Source organism: Mustela erminea, chromosome 2 (genome assembly GCF_009829155.1).
Source record: "Mustela erminea isolate mMusErm1 chromosome 2, mMusErm1.Pri, whole genome shotgun sequence".
NCBI classification, from domain to species: domain Eukaryota; kingdom Metazoa; phylum Chordata; class Mammalia; order Carnivora; family Mustelidae; genus Mustela; species Mustela erminea.
Window position 1 is genome coordinate 16,233,529 of NC_045615.1, and position 14,990 is coordinate 16,248,518.

At 51.4% G+C, this 14,990-nt stretch overlaps 1 protein-coding gene across 2 annotated transcripts in view; it reads right to left on the reverse strand.

The window, feature by feature from the left end:
• Positions 1–69: 69 nt before the first annotated feature.
• The window catches only part of EPHX2 (epoxide hydrolase 2), a 61,101-nt gene continuing 46,180 nt past the window's right edge, over positions 70–14,990 (reverse strand). For both annotated transcript variants that reach the window (XM_032332345.1, XM_032332346.1), the window contains 7 exons: positions 11,409–11,483; positions 8,905–8,938; positions 6,861–6,963; positions 5,906–5,975; positions 2,179–2,259; positions 515–573; positions 70–340 (listed from right to left, as the gene is read on the reverse strand). In XM_032332345.1, coding sequence (XP_032188236.1) covers positions 262–340; positions 515–573; positions 2,179–2,259; positions 5,906–5,975; positions 6,861–6,963; positions 8,905–8,938; positions 11,409–11,483 — 501 coding nt within the window. In that variant the 3' untranslated portion in view covers positions 70–261. The remainder of the gene's footprint in view (positions 341–514; positions 574–2,178; positions 2,260–5,905; positions 5,976–6,860; positions 6,964–8,904; positions 8,939–11,408; positions 11,484–14,990) is intronic.

The following is a 14,990-nucleotide window of genomic DNA, read 5'->3' on the forward strand; positions in this document are numbered from 1 at the left end:
TCCCCCAGAGAACACAAACCGCTCTTAGAGATAAAGTAACACCTTTATACCTAGAGAATGAATCATACATGACTTTTCCTGTATCTGTAGTTACATGAGATTTGACTCCCTTCATTTAAAGAAAACCACTCTGGAGTAAAGCCCTTTGGGACAACGCTGCTGGTTGTAAGAGCTCTGGGCAAGGTTTTGCCTGGGTTCCGAGGGCAGCGCCCAACAGAAGAAGGGCCTGAAGACTTGCTGGGGGCCGGCATGAGCCACAGCCTAAAGCTTCGAGACCACCGGTGGGTCCCTGGCATCAGTCTCCAGCCACTCAGTGAGGATCTGATTCAACTCGGTGGGCCTGGAAAGGGAAGAAAGGGCAAGTCACACCTGTCCGGACATACTCCGCTTACATAAAAGCAGAGGTGAAGGGCACGGCCAAGCCGGGAAAGACCTTACTAATGGAGGCAGGTGAACAGGAAGTCCTGATCTCCTCCACCCAGGGGTCACCCCCCGCCCCGCAACATCTCCTTACTTCTCCATCTGTGTCCAATGTCCACACTCCTTAATGTGTCCCCTTTTCAGGTTGGGGATCTGCAAAAAAAACCCACCCAGAAAAGTCAATGGCAGAATGCAAATGGGTCTGGTCTTTGGTTAGTGCTTCCCACAGACCACACCCTGAAGACCATGCATCATTTAGGAAAGGAATGAGCTTTTACGGAGCTCCTCGTATGTGCCAGGTAGTCTATGTGCATTGCTTTCTCTAACCTTGACTGTAATCCTGTGGGGTACAATGAAGGCACAGAGAAGTTAGGTAACCTTCCCAAGGTCACACAGACAGTGGTGGAGCTAAGATTCTAATTCAGGGCTGACTTGCACTGATACCACAAATTGCTTCTCTTCAGAATTATTAGGAAGCAGCTTGTTCACAGTCTGGAAAATTCCACACAGACGTTGACTGAGTCCCACCCCCGCCACCCCCTACCCTTGCAGGCTGCCTCCCTTCTCCCCAGTGGTCTGCATGCAGGGCTATTCAGCCTCCCTTTTTGGACTCTGAACCCCCACAGTGGGTCACAGCAACAAGCTGCAGGGACAGAGAGGAAGTGGCAGCTTTGTCCTCCGCTCCCTCCTGACACAAGTCTTGAACTGTGCAACACAATGCAGAAAATGCTGGGGGCGGGGGGGAAATGTGGCTTTCCTCCCAGAGCCAAGCACAACCCCTTCCAAGCATAAACCTCAATGAGGCTAGCAGTCAGTTGCCAGGGCTGGAAAGGGCCGGCTGAAGAACTGGAAATTCTATAGAAACCTTCAAAGGGTAGGAACAGAGAGAATGAATCCCTCCTCCCGCCTCCTGACGGGCTCACGGCTTTCTGCAGCTCTCGGTCAGCTGACTCTAGGGCCCACAGAGAGTGTCCTTGGCAGGATCCCACTTAACGCACTGTCTGCTGTGCCTGCTGAGGCTCACAAAGCCACAGGCAGTGTGGACGGACTGCTCCCAGCAGTTAGGCAGGATAAATGAGCCAGCCCACAGTCACCCCACCTGGAAGCCTCCCCAGCTTCAACCAGCCTCCACATTTGTAGCAGAACGAGCTTCCAAACCACAAGGTTGTCACCTGTCAATTCCCTTCAGCGGCTTATGCCCATGGACATACGAAGCTCAGCCTGGCCCAGTGGGCTCCACAGAATCTTCCAGGCTTACAGAATTCCTGCCCTTCTCCCAGCATGCCTTGCATGTTCCCTGCCTCTCACCCTGTCTCCTGTTCTCTCTGCCAGGCAAGCCTTACAGTTCACCAGGGTCAGCAAAGACCTCATTCCTAACCATGCACTCTTCTTCATTCTCTCCTGGGTTCGGGATGAACTGCTGACAGTGAGCTCCCCAAAGATAGGCTCATCCTTCCCGTCCCAGAATCTGGCACTGTGCCAACACACTCATGTGCACAGTAAAAGCCCATGAAATGAATGAATGAAGGATTAAATGCATGCATGCGTGAGTGAGTGACAGGCTACATTAGTACAAGAGAAAGGAAGCACCAGTCATGACTGCTGCCCCCCAGAGGTGACAGTGATTCTGACTGAGAACCTGGTCAAGCCCGTGATTCAAAATCTCCTGCTGTGTCCTCAGCTGCCATCTTTTCTCCATGACGCCTGTGCCCTCTGGTGGGAAGCACCAATGACCCCAGAGCAGGACCGATCCCTTACCCAGTCTTCCATATGCTTGGACATCTCAGGAACGAGCACAGGGTCCTTCTCCGCGGTTACCATCAAGGCCGGAATCAGGATCTGCGGAAGGGTCACAGGAAGTGGGAGCAAACACAGGAGGAAGGAAAGTACCCTACTTGTGCCCCTCCACCACTCAGGGTCCCCTCTCCCATGGCAAGGACACAGTACCTTCACGTTCATGCTTTGTGCCTTCCTCCACTATTAACACTGCCCCCCTCCCCACCCCAAGGGCCCACTATGGTACTGTTGTTGGTCCTGGCTTTGTTTCCCCAGGCTTTGAAGGAAGAAGGCATCGCTATTACTGCAGATTTAAAATGGTGGTGTGAGAGGGTAGAAAATATGTGTATTTGTGTTGGCCCTGATTCCTGGCACAGAGCTCCTAAAACCCTTTTGTAATTTCCTAAGTGATAAGGACATCGTGAGCCATCTTGTTCTAACATTTGGTCTTTGGACCCCATCCCTGCCTGACACGGGGCTCCTAAAACCCTTGTAAATTCCGAAAGGATAGAACACTGGGACCATCTTTTTTCTGTTGAGGCATCTCTGGGTGGGCTCCTGGATGGGGGCTGGTCACCAGAAGGACCAAGCCATGATGAGAAGCTTGGGATTTCCAGCCCCACACCCCATTCTCTAGAGAGGGCAGAGGGGTTGGAAATGGAGTTAATAATTGATTGTGGCTACATGAGTAAGCCCGCATAAAACCCCCAAATCCCTATAGGTTGGAGTATGGGGGGTGTCCACATTGGTGAACACCATCCACCCTGGGTGGGCGATACCCTCCAACTCTGCAGGCAGTGAAACCCTCTGCCATCTCCTTTGATAAGCTGACAAATGTGCCTTCCTGAGCTCTGTGAGCCACTCCAGCAAGTTAATCAAACCTGAGCAGGGAGTGGCGGGAACCTCCGAAGGACCGCTGGTCCACCAGAAGCACAGGTGACAAGCTGGACTGGTGACCGGCATCTGAGGTGGGGAAAGTCTTGGGGGGACCCTTGCCTGCGGGACCCAATGCCATCTCCGGGGAAACGGTGTCAGAATGGATTTGAATTGCAGCACACCCAGCTGGTGTGGCAGAGAATTGTTTGGTGGGGGTGGGGGAAGGGGTACCCCCAGATATTTGGTGACTAGAAGTGTCAGAGGGGTGGTGGCGCTGTGTGTGTGTGTGTATGTACGTAAGAACACGCGTGCTGACCCACTCTACGCGACTGATATTTCACAGAACAGTGAGAAGAAAACCGTAGGCCCCAAATGGTGTCACTTGGGCCAGGTCAAGTCACTAAATCGGAGCTTCATACCTAACCTAACTGCATCCTGACCTCCCCCAGAAATGCCTCATTCACCAGGCTTTGGCACTGATGAGGTCATCTGTCACACGGGCCCTTTCTGTCCCCCCACAGGAAGGTGAGGGAATGTGCTTAAGAGCCCTGACCCTCCCCCTAAGGGAAGGTGACCTTGCCAGAAACAATCCTCCCTTTTCTTTCACTTAGAACTTTCTAGCCACCCCGTCCTTCCTATTAAAACCTTTCCCTTGGTACAGTGCTCAGAGTGCCCTCTCCATGCTAGACAGGATGCTGCCTGATTCAGGAATCACTAAATAAAGCCAATTAGGTCTTCAAATTTACTCAGCTGAATTTCGGGTTTTAACAGAACATTAGAGATGACACCAGGAAGGGGGAAAGATGCCCTTGAGTGGAGATCAATATTCCTTTTCTTTGAATTCATTGAATGCCTAAAAAGGTCAGCCAGGACTCCAGAGTGAATGGGTCAGCCACAACTGCCACCAACCTGACATCAGCTCTGCTTTATTCATCACCAGTGGTGACCAGCAGGTGACCATCACCTGCTGGCAGATACTACCGCGGGCTGGAGAAAGCCTCCTCTAGTGTCTCGTTCTCCCCCTGCCATTATAATTTTCAAAGAGCTTCGTTCTGTCTCCACTTAAGGGACTTGCCCTGTTCCTCCCCTATGTACGGAACCAGGGGCTTCTCACTGCAGCCCTGTCACCAAACGATGAAGAACCAGGGGGTGCTCGGATGTGATTTCGTTGTGGGAACCCATCGTGGGGCTGCTGTCCACTCTAGAATATTCCAAGTCACAGTGTAAACTGGTTATGGGGAAACAAGAGGAGGTGGCGGAGGAGGGCGATCTGAGAGGCAGCTGTAGAAGAACGGGGTTTCCAACGTTAGCACCCCCGGCGTCACCTTCCCAAAGACTGTCATCATGCCCCTCCATGCTGGGAGAGATGTCTGCCCATTAAACTGTGGTTTTGTCATTTCAGTCAATCACAGATGAGAGAGACAAAGATAATGAGCCTTAACGGAACTACCAGTATGTGCCAGGCGCTGGTTTAAGCATTTGGCGGGCATCAATCCATTTTATCCTTATACACACCTATGAGGTAAGCACTGTTCTTGTCATTCCCATATTACAGAAGCAGCAACAGAGAACAGAGTGGCTAGACGCCTGACCCAAGGTCACACAGGGATTAGATCCCAGGACGAGCTGCTGCCCAGCCTGCTCTTAACTATGTGCTCCATGTTCTATTGCCTGATCCCACAAGGTGAGGACCTCATCTGTTACAACCGCCACGGGATGCCTGAGGTCCAGAACAGTGCTTGGCACACAGAGGGCATTCACACTTTAGTGAATCAACAAGATAACCACAGCGACTGACTGAGCTGAGGAACATGAAAATGAAATTTCCCATAGGTTTTCTTCACATTCTGAATGCACCCTGGGGACCTGTCACAGGTTTCCCGGGCTACCCAAAAGTACAGCATTCCTGTGAAAACTGCTGTAAGCCAAAACGGTGAAAGGTGAAGAAGCAATCACCAATAACTTGTATGAAAACATTTTTGAACTTTCCCAGACCCCCAAAATAACCTCTTTTCGGCTTCTCTGATACCTTAGGAAACATCTTGCTAATGGATGCATAAAAGAGAGCAACGTCAAGCCCAAGTGCTCAGAGACGGGGTTCAAAGCTACGACGGCTTGCCGCTGAGACACAGAGGGGAGTTCCTGGGGAAGGGGTGCGGCGGGGCCCTCTGGCTTGAGAACCACCTCTTTAATGATTCACTGCGAAAGAAATGCTGAATGCTCTTTCTGCTTTTTAGCCTTTTTTTCCCCTAAAAGCGAAAATCCTCTTTCAGTTTCTTTCAGTCACTGAAAACCTGTCACTAATGCAGGTCTTTTGTAAAAGTGAACTTTCAAAAATGCAGGGTCTATCTCTACTCCCTCTGCAGACCCAGAGGTTGGAAACCCATCTTCTGCTTGGCAAACCAGGACATGGAGGCTCAGATTGACTTGGGTGACGTGACACAGCCAGCGGCTAAAGCCTGTCTCTCTGAGAGGACCTCATGCTACTCTGTGACATGGGGGCTCCATGATCCTTCTCCCTTTTGGGAGTCTTTTGGGACTTTCCATTGCCCTGACCTGGGGCCTTCCCCGGTGGCACTGGGGTCACCTTGCCAGACCCCTGCCCTGCCCCAAAGCCGCCCTCGGCCATTCCAAGGAAAGTATCAGGAAAAGTCCCCCAAAGACCCCCTTGAGTGGAGGGAAAGGACAGAAAGGAGAAAGAGGGCAAGTCAGACTGCCCATCCCCCCCACCCCAGGTTAGACTCACTGGACCAATGAGGAGCCCCCAAAGGGGCTCATGGCGGAGGGGTTGGGGGGGTTGGGGGGAGCGCAACCACCCTGAACCAGCACTCACCTTACGTCCCACAGCTTTGCAGCCCCACTTCCAGTTCAGCTCCATGTTTCGATACCAGTTCAGGGGACCTCTGGGGGCGGGGGAGATCAGGGAACAAGAACAGAAAAGCTCTCAGGAGAGGACCATGCGGCAGACCTCACAAGGAGTCAGCTCCACTCAGAGCTGCTCTTCCCAGTGGGAGCAAAGGTGTCTGCAGGGAGGAGCAGAACAGAGCCCAGGGGTCCCAGCTGGCTGCCTGACACACCGGCCATGCGTTAACGAGAGAGGCCTAGTGGAGGCATTCAGGGCTTGGCTGAGAGAGCCACTGAAGGGGGCTTCCTGAAACACACAGATGCTGGCCCTACAGGACTCCGTGTTCTTGGAGGGCAGGGAGCTTTGCTTCTTTCCCTCACCAGCCAGAAGACACTCCTCGGCCTGGGACCTCTTGGAAAGGGACTCCGGGAGTGGCTGTAGTGTGGAGGTGACCTCTTTCCAGGGGGACATAGGCGGGTGGCTCAAAGAGGCCTCTCGGGACACGTAAGGATGGCCAGGAGCTGGACCTAAACACTCTCCCAGTCCTCAGTCCACACCTACCAAGCAACAAACACCAAGAACAGGAGACACTGATACCCTCCCCGGCAGACACATGCAACTTCTGAGGGTCTCTAGGCTTTTGTATTTTTCTGAGAAAGAACCCAGAGCTGTCCTCTGATCCTCTCAGGGGTTATGACTTAAAGAATGTTTTTAATCCTCTGTTCTGAGGGGCCCATCAGCACAAGGGGGAAGCAAGCTGGGTTATCCCACACTAGAGCAGGCCAAGAATCTTCAGGAGTGAGCCTCCGGACAGCAGAGGAGTTCAAGCAGAAGCTGGTCACGCATTCCCAGGAGGCACAGCAGGCCTCACCCGTACCCTGACAGCAGAAGAGCCCTCTAGCCAATTGTCTCTCTTTTGTGTTTGGGGTACTGTCGTCTTTACCTGAAACCAGACTTCTGGAACTGCTGCACATAGACCCCGATGTCCTCCTCGGTGACGATGCTGCTGGGGCTGGGCTCTTCTGGGGCCCTCACCAACAGTCCTCCTGCAAACAACCACCTGTTTGCATCCAGCCCAGGGCCAGGAGCCCGAGTTCTGACTCCGGCACGTTCCCAGCTGAGGCTGGGCACCAAACTGCCTCTCCTGTCCCATCTTGAACTCTCGGGGAAGGGTCTCCTGCTCCTTCATTCATTCTCTCTCTCTCAGCACAACGAGCTCATCTCCTGTCAAGCTGTGAATCTGTGCCCTCGCTGTCATTCTGGAACCCAGTGATATCACGCACATGGACCTCCCCTTCCAGGACAAACTTGAGGACAAAAAATATCCCTTTCCTCAAAACCTCGCGACTTAATTCCAGGACACTATTTACTGTTTACCAGGCCCCATCGGCCTTCCAGCTACCCCCTCACCTCCCCACTCCCGTTAGCTTAACAAATAACATCCCTCTTTAGATACCTCCTCTGAGCCTCAGAATTTTCATCAGAGTGTGCTCAGATTTTTCTCTTAGCCTGGAGGAAAATCCAGGACAGGGAGCACGCATTCTGTTGCCTTCTACAACATGGTCTCGTGATCCTCTGCACAGTGTGGAATCCTAGCTTGTCCTCAGAGGTGTACCTTGTGTCCTGGCAGTCCCCAGTCCCCTTGGCAGCCACCTTGCGATGACAACGGGCAGCCTGCGGACGGCTGCTATTTCACAGGGGACAGCCAGAAGGGCTAGTAACGCCAGTGCCTGAACAGGGCTGACTCACCATTTTCGGGCTCCTGAAGCCTCAGAGGCACAATAACTGGGTGAGGCTGACTTTTGTGAGATGTTATCAAAGGGGTATGTGATCAGGGTGCCTCCCCACGACCCCTTGACCTGCGGCTCCTGGCTTTCTCTGTAAGAGCTCCCACCAGCTCTCCTCCTGTAACTACTGTGATCCGCCACCCTAAAAGACTGTAGGCTCCCCCAGGGCAGTGGCTATGCTTCGTGTATCTGGCTGGCTGTCCCTGCGTCACATCAAGTGTGAGCTCCACGTGCTCGGGGAATAAACAAACAAGTGACTGCATGGAAGACGAAAGGCAGGGAGGGAGGGAGAGAAGGAAGAAGGAAGGGAAGAGGGAGGAAAGAGGCTTTCTTGACCAGAGAGAGGAGTATGGCCTTTAGGGTGGGAGGAGTTTAAGTCCAGCCTTGTCCCTCTGAACGAGCTCCTTAACTCTTCTGAGATCCATTTTCTTCCTCCGTAGATGAGTGGTAACAATGGGATTTTTAAAGGATGTCATGAGGATGATAAACAGCAGATCTCAAGGGGGTTAGGCCCCTGTCTGATGCTCAAAGGAGAGGCAGCAATCGTTATCAATACACGTGCATACTGGCAGGGCCTCCGTGGGGGTGTGGGTGGGGGCAAAAGCAAGGTTCTGTGGGAGCTGTGCCGGATCTGTGCGCCGTGGGGATGTGCAGGGCTTCAACTCTGCACTTGTATCGAACCCAGGAGGGAGAACAAGGATGGTCTTCATGTGGGTGAACTGGAAAGAACAGGAGCGCAGTATTCGGAGGGAGGAAAGGCCAGTGGATTATGACAGAGGAGTTCTGGCTCGAGGTCTAGCTAACTTGGACTCTGCGAATACCAGGTGACACTGCAAAGGTCAGTCCCTATCTTGGGCCTTGGTCCTTATCAGCAGAGGGTGGGATTGCCCTGACAATCTCTAAGATCCTCTAAGCTCTTACCGGTTAAGATCTTGGACCCAGAGTTCCCTGGGGGTAGGGGCAGGAACCAAGGTCATCAGATCAGCCCAAGGCTAGGGTGAGGGCTGGTTATTCACCCCCCCCCCCCCCCCCCCCCGCCGGGCAGGGGTGGGGGTGTTTTGTTAAATCCCAGTTCAGAGCTAATGGTCGTGGGGGGGGTGCTGCTTCTGCTCAGAGCAGTCAGATGGACACTCGTTTAACCCTTAGCTGATTTCTGCCATGGCCCTCCCATCCCCCTTCCCTCCTAAGAACCTCTCTTACCCATTTCACGGACTTTGCTCACGCTGAGAAAAGCCTGTGGGGAAAAGGAAGGTTAGAAATGTTGTCCTGGGGGCGCCTGGGTGGCTCAGTGGGTTAAGCCGCTGCCTTCGGCTCAGGTCATGATCTCAGGGTCCTGGGATCGAGTCCCGCGTCCGGCTCTCTGCTCAGCAAGGAGCCTGCTTCCCTTCCTCTCTCTCTGCCTACTGTGATCTCTCTCTGTCAAATAAATAAATAAAATCTTTAAAAAAAAGAAAAAAAGAAAAAAAGAAATGTTGTCCTGGGTGAAGTAAAGGAAAAATGTTGAAACAGGCCATGTGCAAACCCTGTCACAACCCAAGGCCTATGAGCGCCATCAGGTTACACAAACACGCACAACTCCCAAGAGAGCTAGAGATGTCTGCGGGGGGTCAAAGCAGAAGGCAGTTAAGAACCAAAGCTCGGCACCACGGCTGCTCCTGAGTGCTTGCAGGCCTTAGTCACATAAGAACTTGGGTGGATACAACCCACGGCGAACAGATGAGACCTTAGACCTATGGCGGGGGCAGGGGGGCAGTTAAACAGGAGATACTCCCTGCCCCTCTACCAGAAACCCAGAAAATCTGCAGTCCTCAGTGAAAGGGTGGATTAGAAAAAAATCCACCTATCATGGTGGATGATGTCATGGCAGAGCAATGTCAAAGTGAGTTGTTTCATTTCAGTTTGGTAGGAAGAGGAAACCACAGAAAGCTCCCCCTAGGAATTCACAGGCAGAAGCCTGCCTTCATAGGTGCTTGGGTTTAAGCCTACTTTACCTGCGGGATCTGGAAACCCCCAAGCTGCGAGGTAAACAGCAAGAAGAGCAGGCCTGGGCCGGTCACGCCCATGGACTCAGGTGGAAGCAGCCAATGCTAAAGCACATGAGGGTCTTTTCTCAAGCCCGGCAGAAGCAGATTGGTGCAGTTTCAGCACTGCTGAAGATGAGCTCACGAAGCAAAACTACAGAACACTCCCCCACACCCCCACCCCCTTCATGCACACATACAGGCCCCACTGTGAGACAGCAAACACAGCAGACAGTAAAGCCCAGTCTCCTAAGAATATCAAATAATAGGACTTTCAGAGTGAGAGAGAAAGAATGAAAAAAATAAGTCTGCTTAACACGATTAAAGACATAAAAGACGGAAAAAGAATGCAAGAATACAAAAGATTAGAATGACAAGAATACAAAAGATTAGAATAGTTTGGAAAAGAACCAACTACAACGTCCATACATAAACAAAAACCTTGTTCATGGAAATTAAAAAAGAAAACATCATAGACATATAGAATTGCAGACCAGACACCACTATATACAAGGAGGAGGGCAGATCTTGGGCTGGTTTTTCATAAGCAATGATGAAAACTTCTACCTAGAATTCCACAGTTGGATAAACTAGTCTATAGGACTGAAGACCAAGATGAAAATATTCTCAGGCCAAAAAACTGTAAGTTTATTATTATTATTTTTAAAAAATATTTTATTTATTTATTTGACAGAGATCTCAAGTAGGCAGAGAGGCAGGCAGAGAGAGAGGGGGAAGCAGGCTCCCCGCTGAGCAGAGAGTCCGATGCGGCCGGGACTCGATCCCAGGATCCTGAGATCATGACCTGAGCCGAAGGCAGAGGCTCAACCCACTGAGCCACCCAGGCGCCCTGTAAGTTTATTATTAATAGACTTTTATGGAGAGATCTACCAAAGAAGGTACTTCAAGAAGCAGAAACAGAAAGAAGCAAGAAGCCAGGTGTGACCAGCAAGGGTGCTGGCAAACACAGGGACATCTCAGCAGCACTGACTGTATGAACAACGGCAATGACAGGACGACCCACACATAAGGCAGCGGGCTGGGGTGGGGCGGGGCACCTGGGTCACTCAGTTGGTTAAGCATCTGCTTCAGCGAGAGTCATGATCCTGGGATCCTGGGAGCGAGTCTCGAATAGGGCTCCCTGCTCAGCAGGGAGTCTGCTTCTCCCTCTCCCTCTGACCCTCCCCTGAGCGCTCTCCCTCTCTCTCAAATAAATAAATACAATCTTAAAAAAAAAAAAAAAAAAGACAGCAAGCTGCGATTACAGAGTTAAAGCGTTCCAGGCTCCTTTCCAACACAAGCGTTAGTGATCTCAATTGGTTTGAGACTTGGACAACTGTGTGTGTGACAATGGTAGCAGCAGTCACAGCACAACTTCTCAACTGTTGCTATTAAAATCCTTTATAATCCTTCTTTGATCTTTATTTCAAAGCCTTACTGGTGTGGGTCAGGGAGGATGTAAACTTTTCCCACAATGAGGGGCTCGGCCAAGTGAGGACCTCCAGCACCCTGTCTACAGAAGTCAAAGAAAAGAAGGCCACGTGCTCATTTCCAGACCTGGCCACACCCCAGGAGCCTCCCCTCCCAGGGAAACCTTCCAGAGACACTTCCAGCCTCCGCAGCTCCCCATTCCTTCCCTCCTGTTACCCCCCCCCCCCAAACCCTGCCCTCTGCAACACTCACCATGTCATCACTTGCTCTGAAGAAGCTTTTGAAAGTCCGACTCAGGTTCTGTTCCAGTTCAGCCTCAGCCACTCCCTGAAACAAATCAAAAAAGCAAAAGGAAGGACTCTGCAGAAATCTGACCAAAAGCTCAAAGTCCCCAACATCTGTCTCCTTCAGCCCACGTTTTATTAGAAGTGCATCAGTCTGGGTTTTCCGACTGAAACACACGTTTTAAAAAAAAAGCTTCAAATAAAACACAAGATGCTAACAGTGGTCCCTCCTTGGGAGGTGGGTTTATGGATGTTGCTTTCTTCTCTGTTTTTCAAAATTCCTACAGTGAGAATGTCTTACTTGTAACAAGCCCTCTAAGGGAATGGGGGAGGGCCGGACAGGAGTAGTTGCTGGTGAGAAGGAACGGTTCCAAGGATTCTAAGAAGCCAAGTGGCAAAGCCAAAAGGTGTTCCATGCACGCATCTCGTTTTGCTATGGTAACTTCAAACCCAATCTCTTTCAGTTGGGCCTAAATGATTATAGACTGATCATTATTCCATGCCCATGGATTATCTCCCAAAGGACAGGGCAGCGAGGTTGCCTTGTGAAGAGCTGAGACCCAAATCCTTTGTGGTGATGAATTACCAGATCTCCCCACTCATGGCAGCATTGTTGCATGTGATGACTCATCTACACACGGTTCTTGGGTCAATTCCAGGTCTCTGACTTGGACTTGCCTCATCAGTTCCATAGATACTGGGCCCCTTCTCATCCTGGAAACTCAGGGTCTGGGTACCTCAGCTCCCCACCTCCCCTTCATCTTACCAAATCCCCCATCCAGGAGCACATCCAGACACTAAGACAGGGTGGCATGGGGCTTCGAGATCCATCAGTGGATGCTAATTTACTGGCTAGTCTCCTGGGACATGATTTTTTAGGGCACGAAAGGAACATTTTAATCCAGTCTTTCCTTTCCGGAAATTGAAAGCCCTTGGACCTGAAAGCTGTTATAAAACCTGTGTAAAGAAAGATAGCCATCCCTGGGGCAGGGACCCCCCCAAGGGCAACTGCTGGGAAGGAATCAAGATCCTTCCCCAACACAGCCCCAAGGAGACTAGTGCTATAGCAGGACATGGAAAAAGTGTGTGGCGGTGTCTCAGTCCATTCCAGCTGCTGGAACAGAATCCCATACATCGGGGAGCTTGTGAACAGACATTCATTCCTCAGTCCAGAGACTAGGAAGTCTGCGATCAAGGTGTCTGCAGACTCCCTGTCTTCAGACTCTGGCCCTCACATGGCAGAGGGGCAACAGAGCTTTCTCTGAAGAGGGCACTCCTCCTGCTCACGAGGGCGCCACACTCCTGACCTAATCACCCCCCACAAAGGTCCCATCTTCTGACATCCCCACAGTGAGGAAAGGAATTTCAACATACGGTCTACAGCACAGTGCCAATATACTTTTTTCTCCTTTCCAGCAGCTCACCTGAATGTACCCAGGCACAGGCTGAAATGGATTACAGCAAGTTTTCTGAGTAGGTGTCCTGACCTTCTCAACTCCCTGGTTTAACAGACCAGAAACTTCCATCAAGAACACCTAACTCCTGGGGTGCCTGGGGGGACTGTTGGTTTCTGCTCAGGTCATGATCTCAGGATCCTGAGACTGAGCCCCAGTGGGGCTCTACACTCAGTGGAGGGTGGGGAGGGGGTCTGCTTGAGATTCTCTCCCTCTGCCCTTCCTCCCATGCTCTCTCTCTAAAATAAATCAATCTTAAAAAAAAGGACACCTAGCTCCCTTAGTGTGGCCTTCAAAGAACTTTTAACATCTGTCCCCCAAACTGCCTTGTCAACCAAGTTCCCCTTTGCGCATCCCATTATCTGTATTCTTGTTGGATCCCATAGCGCTTTAACGTGCCCCCCCCCCCCCGCCGGCCACCCTGAGGACAGGGGGGGCCATCCATTTGAGAACCTCTGTGACTGGTCCTAGGACAGAGCAGGGCTGAACATAGATGTTGGTTCCTTTCCTCCTCTTCATGTTCTCGAGAGAGGAGGGTGCCATAGGCCAGGTCTCTCTGGGGACCTGCACCCCTCTCCGTCCTGCTCACGTTTACGAGGCCCCAGGATAGCCCACTCTGTGTGTTCTGCACATCAACACGGTGAGGGCTCTGATCTATGAGATGGCAGCAGGCACGGAAGGAAACATTTATCACCGGCAGCGCTGGGACCGCAGTTTGAGATTTTCTGCAGCGAGCGAGGTCGATGGAGTTCGATGAGTTCATTACAACCCTCCCTCCCCTTGGTCAGATTCAATTATGATGGAGATTCGGTCGTGACCCTCTGCTACATGACGAATCTGGGCAAGAAAAAAGCCACAGGAGGAAGTGCCCTTTAACTGATCAATAAAAGCTGTGGTCGGCCCCGCCTGTCACATGGGGCAGGGCTTTTATTTACTGGGAGCGTCCTCATCCCAGAAAGAGCTGCCGGTTGGGTCATGAGCCCAGGGCCTGGAAGAGCCCAGAGGTCTGGACAGGGCTCTAACCCGCAAACGGTCCTTAGAAGAGCAGATGGATGCCAGATGGGTCAATAAAAAATCAGAGGGATCAGAAAGGTAAACAAGTCTGTCCGCCCACATGACAGGACATGGGATCAACAGGGAGAACGAGGACAAAGGTGAGGGCCGGAAAGCCGAGAGGATGGGACATCTGTACTCTGGTCCCACGCCCTGCTGATTATCACCCGACCCTGTAAGTTCTTCCAAAGGTGATACCGTATTTTTAAGTCCCGCAGACTAATGACAAGATTCCTGCCTGCCCCAGCAAGAAGGGGCTCCTCCCGCTGTGCTCCGGAGTGGAGCCCTTGAGATGGGCCAACAAGGCTACAAGCCCCTGTCCCCATACTCAACTGGGCAAGCCTCAATTTCCTCATTTATGAAATAATGAGTTTTGCAAGGATTCCACAAGAATGAGAATGCCTGTTTTACAATTCCTGACATGTGGGAGAAAAGCCAGTAAGTGGTAACTACTGGTTTATTAGGATCCCTATTGATAAAGTCACTGGACTACAACTGAAATGTCTATTCTGGGACTCTGGTACCCTTACCAGCCTGAGTTTCTTATGGACACCCAGTGTATCTTATTCCTGGTTTTGTTCTCATATGGCCACAGCATGGTAATAGTGGACACCCAGGTGGGTGGGAGGGAGAAAGGGAAGAGGGGAGAAAGGGCGACTGGAAGAGGAGAGGAAGACTCTGGTGGGAGTGTCTTCTAAGTAATTGTGGCTTTTATTTTCTGTGCCCCCCCCCCCCACCCACCATGAGCTCATAGTCACCAGACAAGGTAAGTCAGCCCCAGCTTCATCAAGTTGGAGGTGCACAGTAACCTATGGAACAGAGACAAATGATAGAACCTGCTGTCTTAGGACCCAAAGCTCTCACTGGGGCAGGCAAACTGAAGACAGTTCTGGGTTCAGAAAGAAGCCCCTAGAACAAAGCCTTTGGAATTCCATGAATCCTGGAGCTTTGTCTCCAGAGTACTTGGAGGCTGTATAAGGAGGACATCTAGAGTGAATGACTACAAGTATAAGGAAACCCACCTGGGAGAATTCACCAGAATT